Genomic DNA, 20,000 nt, shown 5'->3' with positions numbered 1-20,000 from the left:
GAGCTGCTGAGAATGAGACGAATCCAGACCCATCGCTGAGCTGATGAAGGTGGCAGGACCAGCCTCAGACACCAGAGTGCATGTTTAGTCACTGCTGCTATAACACGAGCATCACTGGCAAACCTCACTCTCAGCCAGCAGTGTGATACTCAATATTCATCATGTGATTAAAGTCTGTTCCTCCATCCCTCGGGGACATATCCCATCTTCCCAAATCCTGTTCTTTCACAGTACTGTCTGCATGATTAATACAGAGATTCTCTGTGTACTTGAATTAAGGGTAGTTTGTGTGTTACTCTATGTTTATGTGTGATCCTTTAATAATGACTCTGCTGCCAGCACACACACGTTAGGTTTCAACCGATGTGCAGTCAAACATCTTCTATATTCCATAACTCGATATTCATGATTGTTTACAAAAATGTTGATAACACATGGTCAAATACTATACACACTTTGGAATTTAAATGTCATGTCATTCATATTTATCAACCAGAAAAATAAAGGATCATGTTCCTCCATCTCACACACGTTACGACTATCTGCCCAAAAAGGATGGCATCATTTCTACCACCATCTGGGAGTCCAGCTGTGTGAACGCATCATTGTCTGTCTCCCTCTCTTCCTCTTATAATAACACAGCTGTGTGCAGCTGGTCATTCCCTTCCTGCTACTTAGGCTGTAGAAATCCCTCAGTCGATGCCAGCTCATTGTACTTACTGTGGCTTCCACATGTACCACGGGTTACTCTGTTATGTTTTGCCTACACTGGACTAACTTGGATGTCCTCTTAGTCCAAGTTAACAGGACATCCATGGATAATTCAGGAAATCCACCTGAATCTTCATCTGAGTGAATTATCTGCCTGTCCCTCTGCCAACTCCATTCAGAAAATACTTCTTTGTATTACTTATATTACGTGTTTTTCTTCTGTACCTGTTAAACTTTTACTTCAGTGTCCTGCATTTGGCTGCAAGAGTTGTGATGACTTTGGTCTGCAGTCTATGTTTCCTCCAGGAGAAGCTGTTGTCTTAATAATCGGTTTAGAGGGTCCACATTTGTCTTCCATCCTGACTGAACATCACGATTGGCTCTCGCTGCCTCCCAGCAACCATACAATTGTGTTATTGACATCCTTACCTGGTGCCTGATCTCTGCCCCTAAGCTGCCTATACAGTCTCACCAAATCAGAACACGAGCCAATGGAAAAACACACCCACCATTCATTAGCTGCTGACATCATCCCACCCTCGTCCTATTTCCTGGGAGCTGGATTTCTTGCATTAACTTTAGAGGTTTGAATTGTTAAAAACAAACAACCTTTACATCTGTTATCTTCTCCCTTTTAACTTCTTCTGCAAAGAGCCACAATCTTTGCGAAACATCTACGATCCCATTGCGACGAGTGGAAGACTACCTTCTATACTCACCTGGGGCATCTACCCTGTCCCACCACGTGGACTTACCAATGCTCTGGTTGTCTTCCAGGCGTTGGTAAATAATGTGCTTTGGGACTTCCTTAATTGCTTCATCTTTGTCTACTTGGATGATATTCTCATGTTTTCAAACCACTATAGTCATGTTTACTACAAGTATTACTTCCTCCAAACCATCAACGTGTCTTTTAGACCCCATTCCTACAAAACTGCTCAAAGAAGTCCTGCCATTAATTAATTCTTCGATCTTAAATATGATCAACCTATCTCTAATAATCGGCTATGTACCACAGGCCTTCAAGCTGGCTGTAGTTAAACCTTTACTCAAAAAGCATCTCTAGACCCAGCAGTCTTAGGTAATTATAGGCCAATCTCCAACCTTCCTTTCATATCAAACATCCTTGAAAGAGTAGTTGTCAAACAGCTAACAGATCATCTGCAGAGCTTTATTTGAAGAGTTTCAGTCAGGTTTCAGAGCTCATCACAGCACAGAAACAGCTTTAGTGAAGGTTACAAATGATCTTCTTATGGCCTCTGACAGTGGACTCATCTCTGTGCTTGTCCTGCTAGACCTCAGTGCAGCGTTCGATACTGTCGACCATAATATCCTATTAGAGCGATTAGAACATGCTGTAGGTATTACAGGTACTGCACTGCAGTGGTTTGTATCATATCTATCTAATAGACTCCAATTTGTGCATGTAAATGGAGAGTCCTCTTCACACACTGAGGTTAATTATGGAGTTCCACAGGGTTCAGTGCTAGGACCAATTCTGTTTACATTATACATGCTTCCCTTAGGCAGCATCATTAGAAGACATACAGTGGGGCAAAAAAGTATTTAGTCAGCCACCGATTGTGCAAGTTCCCCCACCTAAAATGATGACAGAGGTCAGTAATTTGCACCAGAGGTACACTTCAACTGTGAGAGACAGAATGTGAAAAAAAAATCCATGAATCCACATGGTAGGATTTGTAAAGAATTTATTCGTAAATCAGGGTGGAAAATAAGTATTTGGTCAATAACAAAAATACAACTCAATACTTTGTAACATAACCTTTGTTGGCAATAACAGAGGTCAAACGTTTACTATAGGTCTTTACCAGGTTTGCACACACAGTAGCTGGTATTTTGGCCCATTCCTCCATGCAGATCTTCTCAAGAGCAGTGATGTTTTGGGGCTGTCGCCGAGCAACACGGACTTTCAACTCCCGCCACAGATTTTCTATGGGGTTGAGGTCTGGAGACTGGCTAGGCCACTCCAGGACTTTCAAATGCTTCTTACGGAGCCACTCCTTTGTTGCCCGGGCGGTGTGTTTTGGATCATTGTCATGTTGGAAGACCCAGCCTCGTTTCATCTTCAAAGTTCTCACTGATGGAAGGAGGTTTTGGCTCAAAATCTCACGATACATGGCCCCATTCATTCTGTCCTTAACACGGATCAGTCGTCCTGTCCCCTTGGCAGAAAAACAGCCCCATAGCATGATGTTTCCACCCCCATGCTTCACAGTAGGTATGGTGTTCTTGGGATGCAACTCAGTATTCTTCTTCCTCCAAACACGACGAGTTGAGTTTATACCAAAAAGTTCTACTTTGGTTTCATCTGACCACATGACATTCTCCCAATCCTCTGCTGTATCATCCATGTGCTCTCTGGCAAACTTCAGACGGGCCTGGACATGCACTGGCTTCAGCAGCGGAACACGTCTGGCACTGCGGGATTTGATTCCCTGCCGTTGTAGTGTGTTACTGATGGTGACCTTTGTTACTTTGGTCCCAGCTCTCTGCAGGTCATTCACCAGGTCCCCCCGTGTGGTTCTGGGATCTTTGCTCACCGTTCTCATGATCATTTTGACCCCACGGGATGAGATCTTGCGTGGAGCCCCAGATCGAGGGAGATTATCAGTGGTCTTGTATGTCTTCCATTTTCTGATGATTGCTCCCACAGTTGATTTTTTCACACCAAGCTGCTTGCCTATTGTAGATTCACTCTTCCCAGTCTGGTGCAGGTCTACAATACTTTTCCTGGTGTCCTTCGAAAGCTCTTTGGTCTTGGCCATGGCGGAGTTTGGAGTCTGACTGTTTGAGGCTGTGGACAGGTGTCTTTTATACAGATGATGAGTTCAAACAGGTGCCATTCATACAGGTAACGAGTGGGGGACAGAAAAGCTTCTTACAGAAGACGTTACAGGTCTGTGAGAGCCAGAGATTTTCCTTGTTTGAGGTGACCAAATACTTATTTTCCACCCTGATTTACGAATAAATTCTTTACAAATCCTACCATGTGAATTCATGGATTTTTTTTTCACATTCTGTCTCTCACAGTTGAAGTGTACCTCTGGTGCAAATTACTGACCTCTGTCATCATTTTAAGTGGGGGAACTTGCACAATCGGTGGCTGACTAAATACTTTTTTGCCCCACTGTAGCATACATTTACACTGCTATGCAGATGACACCCAGCTGTACCTGTCCATGAAGCCAGATAACACACACCAATGAGTTAAACTGCAGGAATGTCTTAAAGACATAAAGACCTGGATGGCCGCTAACTTTCTGCTTCTTAATTCAGTGTGTGAATGTGTGTGTGAATGTGTGGATGATTGTGTATAGTGTAAAGCGCTTTGGGGTCCTTAGGACCAAGTAAAGCGCTTTACAAATACAGACCATTTACCATTTAATTCAGATCAAACTGAGGTTATTGTACTGGGGCGATCGTGGCTCAAGAGTTGTCTTGTAATCGGAAGGTTGCCGGTTCGAGCCCTGGCTCGGACAGTCTCGGTCGTTGTGTCCATGGGCAAGACACTTCACCTACCGCCTACTGGTGTTGGCCAGAGGGGCCGATGGCACAATATGGCAGCCTCGCCTCTGTCAGTCTGCCCCAGGGCAGCTGTGGCTACAACTGTAGCTGCCTCCACCAGTGTGTGAGAGTGAATGAATAGTGGAATTGTAAAGTGCTTTGAGGGGTCCCGAAAAGCGCTATATAAATGCAATCCATTATTATTACTCGGCTCTGAAAAGCTTAGAAATATGGTCTCTAAGCAGATTCTTACTCTGGATGGCATTACCTTGGCCTCCAGTAACGCTGTGAGGAACCTTGGAGTCATTTTTGACCAGGACATGTCCTTCAACGCACATATTAAACAAATATGTAAGACTGCTTTCTTCCATTTGTGCAACATCTCTAAAGTTAGAAATATCCTGTCTCAGAGTGACGCTGAAAAACTAGTTCATGCATTTATTACTTCCAGGCTGGACGACTGTAATTCATTATTATCAGGATGTCCTAAAAACTCCCTGAAAAGCCTTCAGCTGATCCAAAATGCTGCAGCAAGAGTCCTGACAGGGACTAGAAAGAGAGAGCAGATTTCTCCTGTTTTGGCTTCCCTTCATTGGCTTCCTGTTAAATCCAGAATTCAAAATCCTGCTCCTCACATACAAGGTCTTAAATAATCAGGCCCCATCTTATCTTAATGACCTTGTAGTACCATATCACCCTATTAGAGCACTTCACTCTCGCTCTGCAGGCCTACTTGTTGTTCCTAGAGTATTTAAAAGTAGAATGGGAGGCAGAGCCTTCAGTTTTCAGGCCCCTCTTCTGTGGAACCAGCTTCCAGTTTGGATTCAGGAGACAGACACTATCTCTACTTTTAAGATTAGGCTTCAAACTTTCCTTTTTGCTAAAGCATATAGTTAGGGCTGGACCAGGTGACCCTGAATCCTCCCTTAGTTATGCTGCAATAGACGTAGGCTGCCGGGGATTCCCATGATGCATTGAGTTTTTCCTTTCCAGTCACCTTTCTCACTCACTATGTATTAACAGACCTCTCTGCATTGAATCATATCTGTTATTAACCTCTGTCTCTCTTCCACAGCATGTCTTTATCCTGTCTTCCTTCTTTCACCCCAACCAATCACAGACAGAGTCAAAGGGCCAAACCGGGAGCTGTGTGGTACCGAACAGTCGGCCCACCTGAAGCTCACAACTAATGGAACTCAAAGATCTCCACAGCCACACGTCTTTCTCAAAGCATTCCTCAGTTACGAGCTCCAATGTTCCCATCTCAGGAGTGTGAGTTTTCAGTCTATTGGTCATTACCTTCATTGATGTTTCTGGTTAAGGAGAGCATCCCATGTACCATTACTAAGAACACACTGCCACCATATTCCAGCACCTATCTAATCTCCAGGTGAGAAAGTCTTTCAAAAGTGATTAATTACAAACTTAGTTTAAAAACTGTCTCTTGTTTACATTAGTGGATTTGAAACTGAGGCAATCAGCAACCCGTCCATCTAAAACCACCCAAACACTGGGCTGCCACTGGCCAATCAAAGCACTCCATTCTCAAATTTCAGACAGTCATTGTCAAGTACTGAAGAAATGAATACATTGTTAACCAGGTTCAATGTGCAGCAGTGTATTTTACAAGCAGCTTCCCCCTCCACATCACTAAATATATGCATCATATCTATTTTTGACTAAATGAGTGGCAAACTGCAAGGAACACAGGAGGTGGGCACAAAGTCAGACACAGGAATGTGATGGAAGATCTGTTCACTGAGCCTCTATTGCCACCTTCTATTTCTATAGTACATACTACTGAAATGTTAGAAGCATTGTCATGTTCAAGCCGCTACGCATTGTGCTCTATACTGCCACATCAGGGTTTGGCCTTCCTCTCAGTCATACAACCCTCTGTGTTTCTGATCCATGTGGGTCTTCGTAGTCACCAAAGTCTTTAAGCTTCATATTACTCTTACAGTCAATACACTGACTACAACAAACAACTAAAATCTAGCTTAAAATCTATATCCTAGATTTTGGCATTCGGCACTATGGGATAATAGGTGTTATTTGCTTTAGCTATAGGTAGTTAGGTTGTAGCTTGTTATTGTCTTTACATCATTATTAAAATAGTTAAAAAACAGCCAACATTAAGAGAAACACAATAAAGCAACCCAAACGTATCATTCAGTATGAAACTAACCCACTTCTACACATGTAAAGAGCAGTTAGGAGGTTAGACTGAGCTTCAGTGAGTCAGAAGGTTAGCACCACGTTACACCCTTAGGAGGTGAACAGGAAACCGAGCTGTCCTTATAGGAAGAGGAAACTCACCACCGTGGGGCTCAGAGGCATTGTAAGATGTGTCATTGTATGGCTCCTCTAGAAACAAGAGGCACACACAGTGGCACATCAATCTGCATAAAAACACTCACACAACCTGACAACAATGTTCAATGTAACAATGTTCAGTGTAACAATGTTCAGTGTAACAATGTTCAATGTAACAATGTTCAGTGTAACAATGTTCAGTGTAACAATGTTCAATGTAACAATGTTCAGTGTAACAATGTTCAGTGTAACAATGTTCAAACAAACTGTTGGAAGAACGATCCAACATTTCACAATCTGGTCTTTCAGAGGCAGCATTAGGAAATCATCACAAAGGTTATGGTTTCGTGCATGACATGTCATAACATCCTCTCCAGTTAGATAGATGGGGTCTTACTCTACTTGGGTTAAAGTAGTGTATGTGTTCAAAACAGACAAAGCAGATAAGAGTTTAGCAGGAAACAGCAGCTCTAACGACACAACAGCAATAATCACTTTGGCAACTGACTGCTTCAGGATCCAACTCGTAATTAGTTTGTGTGTGTGTGTGTGTGTGTGTGTGTGTGTGTGTGTGTGTGTGTTTGTGTGCGTGTGTGCGTGTGTGTGTGTGTGTGTGTGTGTGTGTGTGTGTGTGTGTGTGTGTTGCATACTTACTGGTCTGAACTTTGAGTTTGTATGGGTTCTTCTCCTGGATGGTGTGTGTGAACAGAAAGCGAGCTTTACAGCTGTAGTCTGTGTTTGCATCTTGGGCCAAAACATTGGAGAAGTAGAGGTCTCCATTAAGACCCATGGACACTCGTTTATCCTGAGGGATTGGACTCATATCTCAAGGTCACAAGAACAGACAGAAATGAAGAATAAGAGAGAAGGAATGAAACCACATCGATAAGTTTAGGATTTCATATATCAGCTGCAAGTTCAATAATGTTCAATGCTAGATTGGATCTGGGCAGCTCAGCGTGTACCTGAAAAGATGTAAAACAGGTTTTTGGCTCTAAAGTGGTCCTTCCAGGTCATTAAACAGACATGTCTTTATTTTTAAATCTGGTTGAGTCAAAGTGCCTTCCTTCCATTTTTTAATACCTATGCAAGATTTCCTCTTGCAGTGAAAGAATGCAAAGAGGGGCCATGTCATCTGAGCAGCTGGGACTAATAAAACAAATACAGACCACTTCTATATTTGCCACAAGTATGTCTATGTTTGATCTAGAGTTTGACGACATTTCTCAACTAGACTGAGTGCAACAGATGGTTATCCAACGTTTTGATGTCGTTTAAACTTCCAATTCAGTTAAAACACAATGATGTCACTCCTTAAAAGCGTCCTGACGTGTGACAAAGTTATCTTTCCAACAATTTTTTGTTAGGTCCAATATTTGCACCCAATATTTTCGTTGTTGCATGGACTCTGCTTGGTATTATATGCTTTGTTGTGTCATTCATATATAGCTGCTTGAAGTATTACCATGACACATAAGTGATCTCTGGAAAAGCCAAAATGTCAACCTACAAACACAGAAGTAACAATCTCTTCAGGGCTACTGGAGACAGTTTGCTGCTTCTATTTTCACATATAACTCAAATCAACATCAGCTCAAGCAAAACTGGTATGGCCCAGATCTGCCCCACACAATGTGCTTACACATGGCCCACATAGTGCAAACAATGACGGCCCTTTGGTGGCCCAGATCTGGTTTGCCAGAGGTGGCCCACACACGAGCCAGCACATGGCTCGTGTTGCAGACACACTGCTGGTCCTGTGCTGGCCCAGAACAGTTTCAACTCTGGGCCCAGATGTCAGCCTAATGTGTACCTTAATCAAGCCGTGTAATAACAACATGTGCCAGAACATAATAGTGCAAAAGTAACATGACGAAACTCTGTTCAGACTGATTGTTACATAGCACTTTTCTACTCTCCTGGATTACTCAAAGCACTCTATACAACATACCACATTCACACCCTTTCCATAAACTGAGTGCTTCCTAACTACATTTATACACTTTTATGCAAACTGGAGGAACCAGGGATCAAACCACTAACCTTCCGATCACTAGATGACCTGCTCTACCGCCTGAGCTACAGCCACCCGGTGGTAAACATGAGTAAACCCTCACTAGGTTTTGGATAAAGTGTACACTCACAAACAGTCAGAAGTGCCAGCTTGATGCTGGATCCAGGCCAGAGCTGTTTTCTGTGAGCCTGGGCCACATACACCAAACCACAATTGGGCCAGACCTGCCTGCTATGTGGGATGCTGATGTGTTATTCTACAGTCACTACAGACAATCCTCCAGTACACCCACACAGATGTCAAGGCGAAGCATCCCCCATTGTAAGTGTGCGATGGGTGACATAACCCATCTGACTGTTAACACAGAGCCCCAGGACCAATCAGCAGCTGGGCCAGCAATCCTAATGATGCATCGGTGTGTCTGCTCTGGCTTCCTGTTGTTTGTTTATGACTGTGTTTGTGTCACAAGCTTTATGGTGAACAGGTCAGTTCAGGTTAACAGCCATTTACAGCAATGTCAGTTTCCAAGCAGGACAAATGTCCAGTCTATATTTCAGTTTCAGTTTTACATAGAGAATTATAGACTGGACTGAATAAAAATTGGTATTGTTCAACTAAATAGCTTCTTGCCTCTGGCTGTAAAACAGCTAATGGCTGAACATGAGGCCTGCTCTGTCAGCTAACAGTGGCATGAACTTGTGCAGAGAAGCCTAAGCCTAAGGACCAGAGCAGCACGAGGCGCTGGGAATCAGAAAAAACACAGGAGTCCTAAATAAAATGCACCTCATACATCAAGCTAGCTGTGCTGAAGAACTTTAACAAAGCAATCAGGTTATCCCTAAGAATGAATGACTGATAGGTGAAGCCAGTCTGGGTTCAGATTCCTACAAGTGTCTCTCTAACAGCGAGGAAACAGATACCACATGCTACAAAAAAGAAGAGGGTTTAGTGATTGGGGGAGTTTGAAACTCACTGCTGTCCATCCAGAAGGTGAACGGAGGAGGCAGACCTGGTGGGGGGTTGCAAGGTAGAACCAGTGCGGAGCCTTCAGTCACAGATACTGGCTCCAGCACCTCCTTAGGCCACAGAGGAGCCTCTGGAGGATTGGGGGAAATATGAACAACAGGATTCAGCTACTAGTTGAAAATATAAGAAATACAATTAGCACTGAGCTGTTGGTGCAGATAGATATCTGTCACCATCCATGAATCCACTTATTACTCCAAAGTTTCAAGGGGTGTGTTCTGCATATCACAAATGAATGAATGACATGTAAACAGCAATTAGTGTGTTCTGTGATCTTACTGGAGACCCGGAGCAGGATTTTGTTGGACAGAGACACTCCAAAGTCATTGGTGGCAAAACACTGGTATTCTCCCTCGTAGTCCTCTGGCCGACCTCCGCTGCGGAAGCCAATCTCCAGGGTTCCCGACCGTTTTCGCATCGTCACCCTGGGATCTTTCCCAATATTGAAAAACTTCCCATTTCTTCGCCATGAAAACCTAAGATTTAGTTGAAGAAATCAAAGAATTATATCTCTTATAACCTTGTTTTCCAAGAGCAGACATTATCTATGTGTAACCACACTGAGGCAGGAAACACCGGGCAAAATATAACCACAAATAAACAGCAGCTCTCATAGCTGGACTGGCCATCGGGCATACCGGGCATTTGCCCGGTGGGCCGCTGGAGATTTTTTGTTTTTATGGGCCGCTGGATTTTTTTATTTTTTTTTTTAGGAAGGGTATATATAATGAAAGGTGTTGGATTGGCCAATTGGTCATGATCGACTCTGGGCTGGACCAATTACAGCCGAGGAGGCCGGATGCACCCTCCCCCTTGTTTAGCAATCATGTGATTTTCGCGCATTGCATGCCGGGAACTCGTGGCAAAACAATCCAAGTACCGCATCAAATGCAAGCATTTGCAGCACCGCAAAACGTTCATTCTCCGGTTCCAATACCTTCTTGTTTTTTCTTTGCCGCACAAAAAAGGAATGTACAAAACAAAAGGAGAACAATGCCGGTCCGTACAAAGACAGACTCCACGAAAAGACAAAGAAAAGATACGAGGAAAAAATCAAACCAGTGAAAGGGTCAGACCCTTATGAGCACACAGAGTGGACAAAAGACGTTAGCGTGCTGCCCAACTTTCACCACGCTCAGATTTATAATCATACGGTTCTTGGAGTGAGTGCATACACTCATGAAGTTTAGTAACTTCCGGTCACTGCAACAAGCCCAGGTACAGTTTACCGACGGATGGGTGCAGGACCTTGAAATGCACCGTGTAGAAAGTAAAGACCATCGTACGTATCATAAGTTTACCAGTCTCACAAATCGTCGTCATAAATACACATTCCTTAACCGTTTATTAATATAACCTTTGAGCTCAACGGTAATTAATTAGTAGTGGAAATAATTTCTGGTAGCATCACAGAAATGTAGCAGTGACAATAATACTGTATGCTGTAATCGTACTGGACAATTAGTGATACAAAACAACTGTTTTATCCTGTGAATAAAAGTATATGTTTTTGTCAATGTACCATAATAACAGAAGCGAAACACAATATTGTGTCAGGACAATTCACTATTTATGCACAATAAATAAAGGAGCATAGCGCGACAATTTCTGTTCAGCGCCAGACTTGCTTGTAACCTATATCACCAATTATGTTAAGAAAAATGACGTAATAACTACAACAGCAGACTGACCTCTGTGGGAATGCTTGGAGCAGACTAACATGTGAGCTGGAGTGTTCTGAGACGTTATATTTGGTATATCCAGACCATCTGTTGGCTCTTTGTTACTTCGGAAACATGGCTTAAAAAATTTCTCTTCAACGACGTAATCCGATAAAAAAAAAAACGATCTCTTTACCCGTCGGCTTCCCGTGGCTGTCATGCGACCGGCTATTGCAGTTAATAATACAACAGCTTCTTGACATTTTTGTGTTTCTTTTTATCGCTGTGTAACTGATTTCAATTGAAAGCCTGCGTGCGCTAGTACCTCTTGCCACGAGTTCCCAGAATCCTTTGTGGTTTTACCCCTGAATGACGTCACGTTTTCAATCTTTATCCTGGTGGGCCGGTCTCTAGTCAAAATGCCCGGGCCGATTTTTTGTCCCAGTCCAGCCTTGGCAGCTCTCCAAATAATAAAAGGAAAAAAATCTAACTCAAATTAGATTTTTTGTTTGTGTTTTACATTATTTATACGTTTTTCTCTGAAAGTGTCTGATTGTTTAGACGTATGTTTTGCTTTTTCATTTGAGCTGAAACTTCAGTGGAGACGACATGATGATGATGATGATGATGAGCCTGTATTTGTCACACGCACATGTTCACATGCTTCATGTCGATGCTAAATGTTGCACTTTGCTTCACGTTGCTTAGAACGTCCACATTTTGACTTTTACTCAGTATTTTCTCCTTTTTGTCCACTCAGGACTGCACTGTACAATTTCTTTACCCAATGTTGTCGTATAACAGCTTGTGTGTGTATACATTTTGTTTGTTTTTAACTACCTCTGTCTAGTCTATTTTGTAGTGTGTTTGTAAAAAAGCACAATTTCACCACACCATTGCAAGCTAAGGCTGTTTATATTAAACACATCAGACACCAAGGACACACTAACACTGTGATAATGATCTTTTCATTGTTTAACAAGCAGAAATGCCAAAGTTCTCTGCTTGTTACCAGGTGACATAAGGTACTGCTGATCAATGCACTCGACTAACTGTTCAGAAGAAACCAATACGTGACATGTACACTGGGACCACCTGTATAAAAGCCGACGTTTGGCAGTTTTCTGGTATGCTAAAAAGGAAAGACCACAGAAATAATCTTAGTGATGCAACTGGTGCTGCCCAACATGGACACAACACGATTTCCAGAACAAATAAAAGTCCCTCATTCAACAGTGAGAGTGATCGTGCACAAATGGAAATCAAGCCTCCCAGGATATACATACCAACCAAGGTCACCCTGAGGTCACACAACGCTCAGAGAAACTGCAAGAACTCCAGAGGCTACATCTTAATACATTCAAAGGTACAGTACAGTTTGATAAAGACTAACCAAGCATGGCTTCTTTGGAAAATCTACCAGGAGAAAGCATCTTTATCCATTGGAACATGTGGTTCTATTTCATTCTGTTTTAGTATCGTTTAAGGACCTGATTCAGTCCTAATAAACAAAACCCTACAATTAAAAGAAGATGTATTTTTCACATGACTGTATATTACTCAACTGTTATATGATGGCAGTACAAATATCCACCACACAGTCTGCACGTGCGTTTAGTAATACTTTAATCCGTGTGGTTGGTTAGTGAGGAAGTCAGCTCCAGTTTTAGTGAGGCGTGGGGATTTACAAGTAAAGCTTCCTGTTGTTTTTCAGCAAGTAACAGCTGTGCTCGGCCTGTTTGTGGTGCAGCACAGAGCACCGAACCAGGAGAGTGTGTGTGTGTTATGTAGTTAGAGACTGATTGCAAGTAAGTGAACAATCCTTTTTGGTGAATGATCCATGTCCACCATGTGCATTACTGAAGCAGAGGAGACACAGCATGTGCACATGGCGTAGTGGCTCTGAGTGGCTGTTTGTGAGGTTGTGTACTTATCTGTGTGAACACAAAAATCTTCCTGTCTCCAGTGAAACAATGAACCACTGCTCTGAGCTGCCCATACACCCAGTGATGTAAGCAGTGGTGTCTGTGTTTGTGTTTAGGCCTGGTCTGAGTTTGACTTACAGAGGTGTGACTTGGTGTTAGCTATTCCTTTAAGCCTCATCCCCGTGTGTGAGGCATCAAATGCTCCAGAGCAACAGCGGGACAGAGAAAGGTACAAACACTGTAAACCAATGTGACAGCTCATTTGTGTATGAGCCTCGGTGCTGAGCAGAGCTGAATTGTAAACAGATTAATCTAAAACCATGGATGGCTTTATTGATCCAAACGTCTGTATCTTGTGGTTCCCATAATTTACTCCAATGCTCTCTTCTGGCTTTTCCTTGACCCAAACCTTTTAAGATCTCACATCTCTGAGGCTCTTTCAACCCCTGTTGTGGAGACGGCCCAGCAGCAGCTGCACTTTTTCAAGGGTTTAAGGAGGAATCAGTCGGTGCTGGTGAACTTTTACCGTTCTACAGTTGTTCTACACATGCCATTACTGTGTTGTATGCCGGCTGAGACTATAAGCCCTTGATGTCTCCTCTGACCGACCTCGTCACCTGGAAGGGTAGGAACCTGAGAAGGTTCCTCATCTGTGGTTCCCTCATCACAGACTTCACTAGGTCTCAGGTGGTGCAGTCCGGTACTCGGCCTGTAGATGGCCTTTGAGTAGGGAGGATTGCCATAGTCTGCCAATGGACTGTGTATGTTTTTAACTCTCTGAGCCTAGGAAAGGTTGAGGTCTTGTACAAGCCTTTGGGTGGTGCTTGGAGCCTCTCCACTCCCTTGTCAGCCTCATCAGCTGCAGTATAAATAAACCAGCTCTGCAGCCCAGTCTCTGCTAGATTATTATACTCACCTCTACAACCTGCCTGCTTACCCTTCAACAGCGTCTTCCCTCGTGGGGAAATCCTTTTTGAAATCCTCTGCAAAAAATCACCTGGACTAACTTATGTCTGTCCCCTTGGCCCTGCTTCTCTAGACCTGTGCAGTTCCCAGACTTCCGTTTCCTCCCTGTTGCAACATACAAAGTGCACATGTGTCCATATAAAAGCCTTTTGTCCATAACTATTCCCTGTGGCCCTTTGATGTTGCTCCTGAGTCACTGCTTCAGCTGGCCACCATCAGCTGGACCAGAGAATAAACAGTATTAAAGTAGCAGGAGTAAAAAAGTAGAATGCTTACATAGAATATTGTTCTTGTTCTATGACAGTAAAGACGGTAATTTGTAAGTTTGCTCACTGATACAGAAATGAACAAGCTCTAATTTTTATGGTAGTGCAATTTTAATGGAGAGAGACAGAATATCAACCAAAAATCCAGAAAAAGCACATTACATAAAGGTTATATATTGAAGTGGATGTCACTGAGTGAAACAAGTATTGATCCCCTACAAACCAGCCAGAATTCTGGTTCCCACAGACTGGCTCAGTGGCACAGAGACTGTAATCAGTCAATCCATTACAAAAACTCCTCGTCCAATCTCATTATACACTGAACAAAAATATAAACGCAACACCTTTGTTACTGCTCCCATTCCCCATGGGATGGACGTAGAGACCTAAAATTCATTCCAGATACACAATATAACCATCCCTCCCAAACAGTGGTCACAAATCAGTCCAAATGTGTGGTAGTGGGCACATCTGCCATATTGAGATAATCCATCCCACCTCACAGGTGTGCCACATCAGGATGCTGATCTGACATCATGAGTAGTGCACAGGTGTACCTCAGACTGCCCACAACAAAAGGCCACCCTGGAATGTGCAGTTTTTTGCACTATTGGGGGTCTGGGGACCCAGAACCGGTCAGTATCTGGTGTGACCACCATTTGCCTCATGCAGTGCAACACATCGTCGCATGGAGTCTATCAGATTGTCAATTGTGGCCTGTGGAATGTTGGTCCACTCCACTTCAATGGCTGTGCGAGGTTGTTGGATATTCGTGGGAACTGGTACACGCTGTCGTATACGCCGGTCAAGCACATCCCGAACATGCTCAATGGGTGACATGTCCGGTGAGTATGCTGGCCATGCAAGAACTGGGACATTCTCAGCTGCCATCTGCCCTGAACAATGTGAACCATGATTCATCCGTGAAGCGCACACCTCTCCAACGTGCCAGACGCCATCGAATGTGAGCATTTGCCCACACAAGTCTGTTACGGCGACGAGCTGGAGTCAGGTCAAGACCCCGATGAGGACGACGGGCATGCAGTTGAGCGTCCCTGAGACGGTTTCTGACAGTTTGTGCAGAAATTGTTTGGTTGTGCAAACCAATTGTTCCAGCAGCTGTCTGGGTGGCTGGTCTCAGACGATCTTGGAGGTGAACCTGCTGGATGTGGAGGTCCTGGGCTGGTGTGGTTACACGAGGTCTGCGGTTGTGAGGCCGGTTGGATGTGCTGCCATATTCTCTGAAACGCCTGTGGAGACGGCTTATGGTTGAGAAATGAACATTCAATGCATGGGCGACAGATCTGGTTGACATTCCTGCTGTCAGCATGCCAATTGCACGCTCCCTCATTGCTTGTGGCATCTGTGGCATTTTGCTGTGAGACAAAACTGCACATTCCAGGGTGGCCTTTTGTTGTGGGCAGTCTGAGGTACACCTGTGCACTACTCATGATGTCAGATCAGCATCCTGATGTGGCACACCTGTGAGGTGGGATGGATTATCTCAATATAGCAGATGTGCCCACTACCACACATTTGGACTGATTTGTGACCACTGTTTGGGAGGGATGGTTATATTGTGTATCTGGAATGAATTTTAGGTCTCTACGTCCATCCCATGGGGAATGGGAGCAGTAACAAAGGTGTTGCGTTTATATTTTTGTTCAGTGTATGTATAAAGCACACCTGTCCACAGGAGCATTTTCTTCCATTCCAACCTCTCCATCACCATGGGCAAGGACGAAGAGCTGTCAAAGCATGTCACAAGACTGTAGACCCACATAAGACTGGAATGGACAAGACCATCAGCAAGAAGCTCGGTGACATGGTGGCAGCTTTTGGTGCAATGATTCACAAATGGAATTTATTTGTCATGGTCCTGAGTCTGAGGACTCAGTGTTTTGTGTTTCCTTATGCTTTTGTTCATTCCGAGTGTGTATTCTGTTGTGATTTTGCCATTTGTTAGGTTTCTGTTCTTTGCCTGCCTGCTCCCACTTCTGTGTTCCCTCTGTCTGTCCATGGTGTTATTGTGTCTGCTCATGAGTCTGCCTGTCAAGTTCAGTGTCCTGTCTGGTTCTCTGTCTGTTAGTTTCCTGTTTTATTCTGAAAGTTCATGTCTCATGTCAGTGTGTTCAGTTTTACCTCTCCCCTGTCTCGTTAGCCTAATTGCTCCCAGCTGTGTCTCCCTCCTGTGGCCCATTCCCTGATTACTCCCCGTGTATTTAAGCCCTGTGTTTTCCTGTGCTCTCTGTCGCGTCGTCTGTTTAGGTCCATGTCCGTCTGCATTATTCTGTTACCTGGTATTCATTCTGCGTCTCTCTGCGTGCATTTTGCTCCTCCTCCTGTGAGTGTCTGGTTTAAGTTTTGTTCTTTAGTTTTCCCAGTTTAGGTTTGTTTACTCCCCGCTCTGCTCTTCCTGTTTTGTCACCTTCTCACCGCTGTAAATAAACACTCACTCGCACCCCAGCCAGTGCCTGCATTTTGGATCCTTTTTTCAATACACCACACGACTGCCCCCAGCCGTGACAATATTGTATAATTCATGGTAAATGGCGGCCTAGCCAGTCTCCAGAGCTCAAAGCTATAGAAAGTCTACGGCCCAGTCAAGATCCATCAAGCAAAGTGGAACAGCGTGGCTGGACGTCGACACGGCCGGGAGGTGAATGCCTACAAAGCTGTGACGACACTCAACAATGTTGCACCACAGCAACAGGAAGATGTGCCAAAATCCTTCCATAATGGTGTGAGAAACTGATTACATGGAAGTTATATACAAAACCTCAATGTTTTTCACACAGTACATCTGCATTTTGGCTTAATGTGTACAAACAAGTAACTCCACTGTGTCATTCGTTGTTCTTTATGGATGCTTTGTTTTTACCATGACTCATGTTGGGAGTGTGTGTGAGCTTACGTTGGCACTGGGTTGCCCTTGGCCTCACACTCAATGATGATGTTATCTCTGGGGTCCACAATGTAGTTCTTTACTGACTGTTTCATGATAGTTGGGGGCTGCTTCACTGGGAGAGAGAAACAAGACAGTAGCTTTAGTAGAGGTTCACCACCTAATCACATCCACTGGAAGAAAACACAGCATTATATTTGTAAAGAGCCATCATGGTATGGCATTTGATGCTTTCTATGAATGTTTAAGATGTTGAACACTTTCTATTATTACTGTGCTTTAGTAATAATGCAAACAGACAAACAGTCACTTGTAGCAGGCCCATAAATCAGCGTCTGATGAAAACTCTAGTACATTTACACTAGACTGTTGAGTTTAGTATGGGAATGTTATGTGAGGGGGGGCTCCACAAGGACGACCTGGGACTAGATAGAGCATTGTTTATCAGAAACTGTTCAATAAATTCCATTTTTCTAAGTTTGAGAGATATTTGCTGAGATGGAAATAAAAGAAAGTTGAGATGTCCTTGATTGATTTGTGCTTGGCTCACTTTTTCACATGCTGTATCACAAATGTGCATGCCCTACAAAGTCAGGTCATCAGCAGAATGTTTCCCAATTTTACTTTTAACGAAGTCAATGACACGTCAGAAAGACCCAGACTGTCATATAGAAGCACATGCAAACAGTGCAGCCTCCTAATATGGCCTCTATTCAGAGGATGTTGCAGGAGTGACATTGAAGGCTCTTATGTTTTTACTGCACGTGCTCACTTTGGCTTACTAAGTGCATACTTTTGCTTTCACTTGCGACTGCTTGGTCAGGTTTAGACTGTGTATGAGGTTAAAATATGTTTATTGTACTCTTGACTTTAAACTTTGCACTTGACAATGATGATGATCCCCCAGTGCATTCAAATCTGGTCTTAAGTGAGGATTCATGACGGTGTTGATGGAGTCACAGCGCTGCTTTAATATTACAGTTTGGACCTTTTTTAAAGAATGCCACTGGCTTTGTTAAAACAACCATATATGACCCTCTGAGTGAAGGACAACAGGTTTGCTCTGTACTGAACGTGGGGACAAAAACATGTTAGAACACTTACAGTCTTGCTGGATCTTTGCTGTTAGTCCAAAGTAACGCCAAGGAGAAACAGAATAAGATGCACAAGTTGTGATTGTTAATCATATTAGAGACAAATACACATTAATATTGTACTATGTTACAGCTGTTATCATACACAGCTCAGTGGTTCCCAACTGGCCCACTAAGCTCATTTTAAGTGGGTCAACAACAATATTTAACAGTGGTAAAAATTCATGAAGTACTCCATGTAGGTGTGACTGTCTACAACCAGCTCTGCCAAGTGTCACTGTAGCTTTGCTATGTTGAGCTAACCCAGCAAGCACGAGCAGAGCCAATCATTTCAAGGAACGATCATGTGGGTACATTCATCTGTAGTATGGAAGCAGGTGTTCTCAGTAAAGGGCCCTCAGGTAGCAGACAGGGTTAGATCATGTTGAGAAAGGACTGCTTTGGTTTCCTGCAGACAAGCCGTCTCCATATAAAGCTTTGGAGTCAGGTCCACATGCCAAGTACAACGTTATCAAATAAGTGCACCAAAATTGCACCAAAAATCATCTACTTTCACCAAAAGGTGGAAGCTCGAGGAAGTGTTAATAGGAGGCTCCATTTGAAGTTGCTGATTTCTTTTTTTATATACACATTTCAAGACTTATAGATCAGATCTATACATATCTTCACAGACCCTATTTTTATCTTGAAAGTACTTTTTTCTCTTTTTAGATCTCACAAGTGCATTACTGGATATACAGGGAGTGCAGAATTATTAGGCAAGTTGTATTTTTGAGGAATAATGTTATTATTGAACAACAACCATGTTCTCAATGAACCCAAAAAACTCATTAATATCAAAGCTGAATGTTTCTGGAAGTAGTTTTTAGTTTGTTTTTAGTTTGAGCTATTTTAGGGGGATATCTGTGTGCAGGTGACTATTACTGTGCATAATTATTAGGCAACTTAACAAAAAACAAATATATACCCATTTCAATTATTTATTTTTACCAGTGACACCAATATAACATCTCCACATTCACAAATATACATTTCTGACATTCAAAAACAAAACAAAAACAAATCAGCGACCAATATAGCCACCTTTCTTTGCAAGGACACTCAAAAGCCTGCCATCCATGGATTCTGTCAGTGTTTTGATCTGTTCACCATCAACATTGCGTGCAGCAGCAACCACAGCCTCCCAGACACTGTTCAGAGAGGTGTACTGTTTTCCCTCCTTGTAAATCTCACATTTGATGATGGACCACAGGTTCTCAATGGGGTTCAGATCAGGTGAACAAGGAGGCCATGTCATTAGTTTTTCTTCTTTTATACCCTTTCTTGCCAGCCACGCTGTGGAGTACTTGGACGCGTGTGATGGAGCATTGTCCTGCATGGAAATCATGTTTTTCTTGAAGGATGCAGACTTCTTCCTGTACCACTGCTTGAAGAAGGTGTCTTCCAGAAACTGGCAGTAGGACTGGGAGTTGAGCTTGACTCCATCCTCAACCCGAAAAGGCCCCACAAGCTCATCTTTGATGATACCAGCCCAAACCAGTACTCCACCTCCACCTTGCTGGCGTCTGAGTGGGACTGGAGCTCTCTGCCC

General features: G+C 43.3%; 1 protein-coding gene across 6 annotated transcripts in view; it reads right to left on the bottom strand.

Annotated features, from left to right (window-relative positions):
• Positions 1 to 20,000, bottom strand: part of nfasca (neurofascin homolog (chicken) a) — a 165,792-nt gene that overhangs the window by 60,207 nt on the left and 85,585 nt on the right. For 5 of the 6 annotated variants that reach the window (XM_026169156.1, XM_026169157.1, XM_026169155.1 and 2 more), the window contains 6 exons: positions 18,420 to 18,437; positions 17,325 to 17,430; positions 9,872 to 10,068; positions 9,540 to 9,662; positions 7,207 to 7,377; positions 6,556 to 6,603 (listed from right to left, as the gene is read on the bottom strand). In XM_026169156.1, the coding sequence (XP_026024941.1) occupies positions 6,556 to 6,603; positions 7,207 to 7,377; positions 9,540 to 9,662; positions 9,872 to 10,068; positions 17,325 to 17,430; positions 18,420 to 18,437 (663 nt within the window). The remainder of the gene's footprint in view (positions 1 to 6,555; positions 6,604 to 7,206; positions 7,378 to 9,539; positions 9,663 to 9,871; positions 10,069 to 17,324; positions 17,431 to 18,419; positions 18,438 to 20,000) is intronic. The other variant, XM_026169160.1, reaches the window with a different exon arrangement.

Source organism: Astatotilapia calliptera, chromosome 5 (assembly GCF_900246225.1).
Source record: "Astatotilapia calliptera chromosome 5, fAstCal1.2, whole genome shotgun sequence".
NCBI lineage: Eukaryota > Metazoa > Chordata > Actinopteri > Cichliformes > Cichlidae > Astatotilapia > Astatotilapia calliptera.
This window is presented reverse-complemented; position numbering and strand designations above follow the sequence as displayed.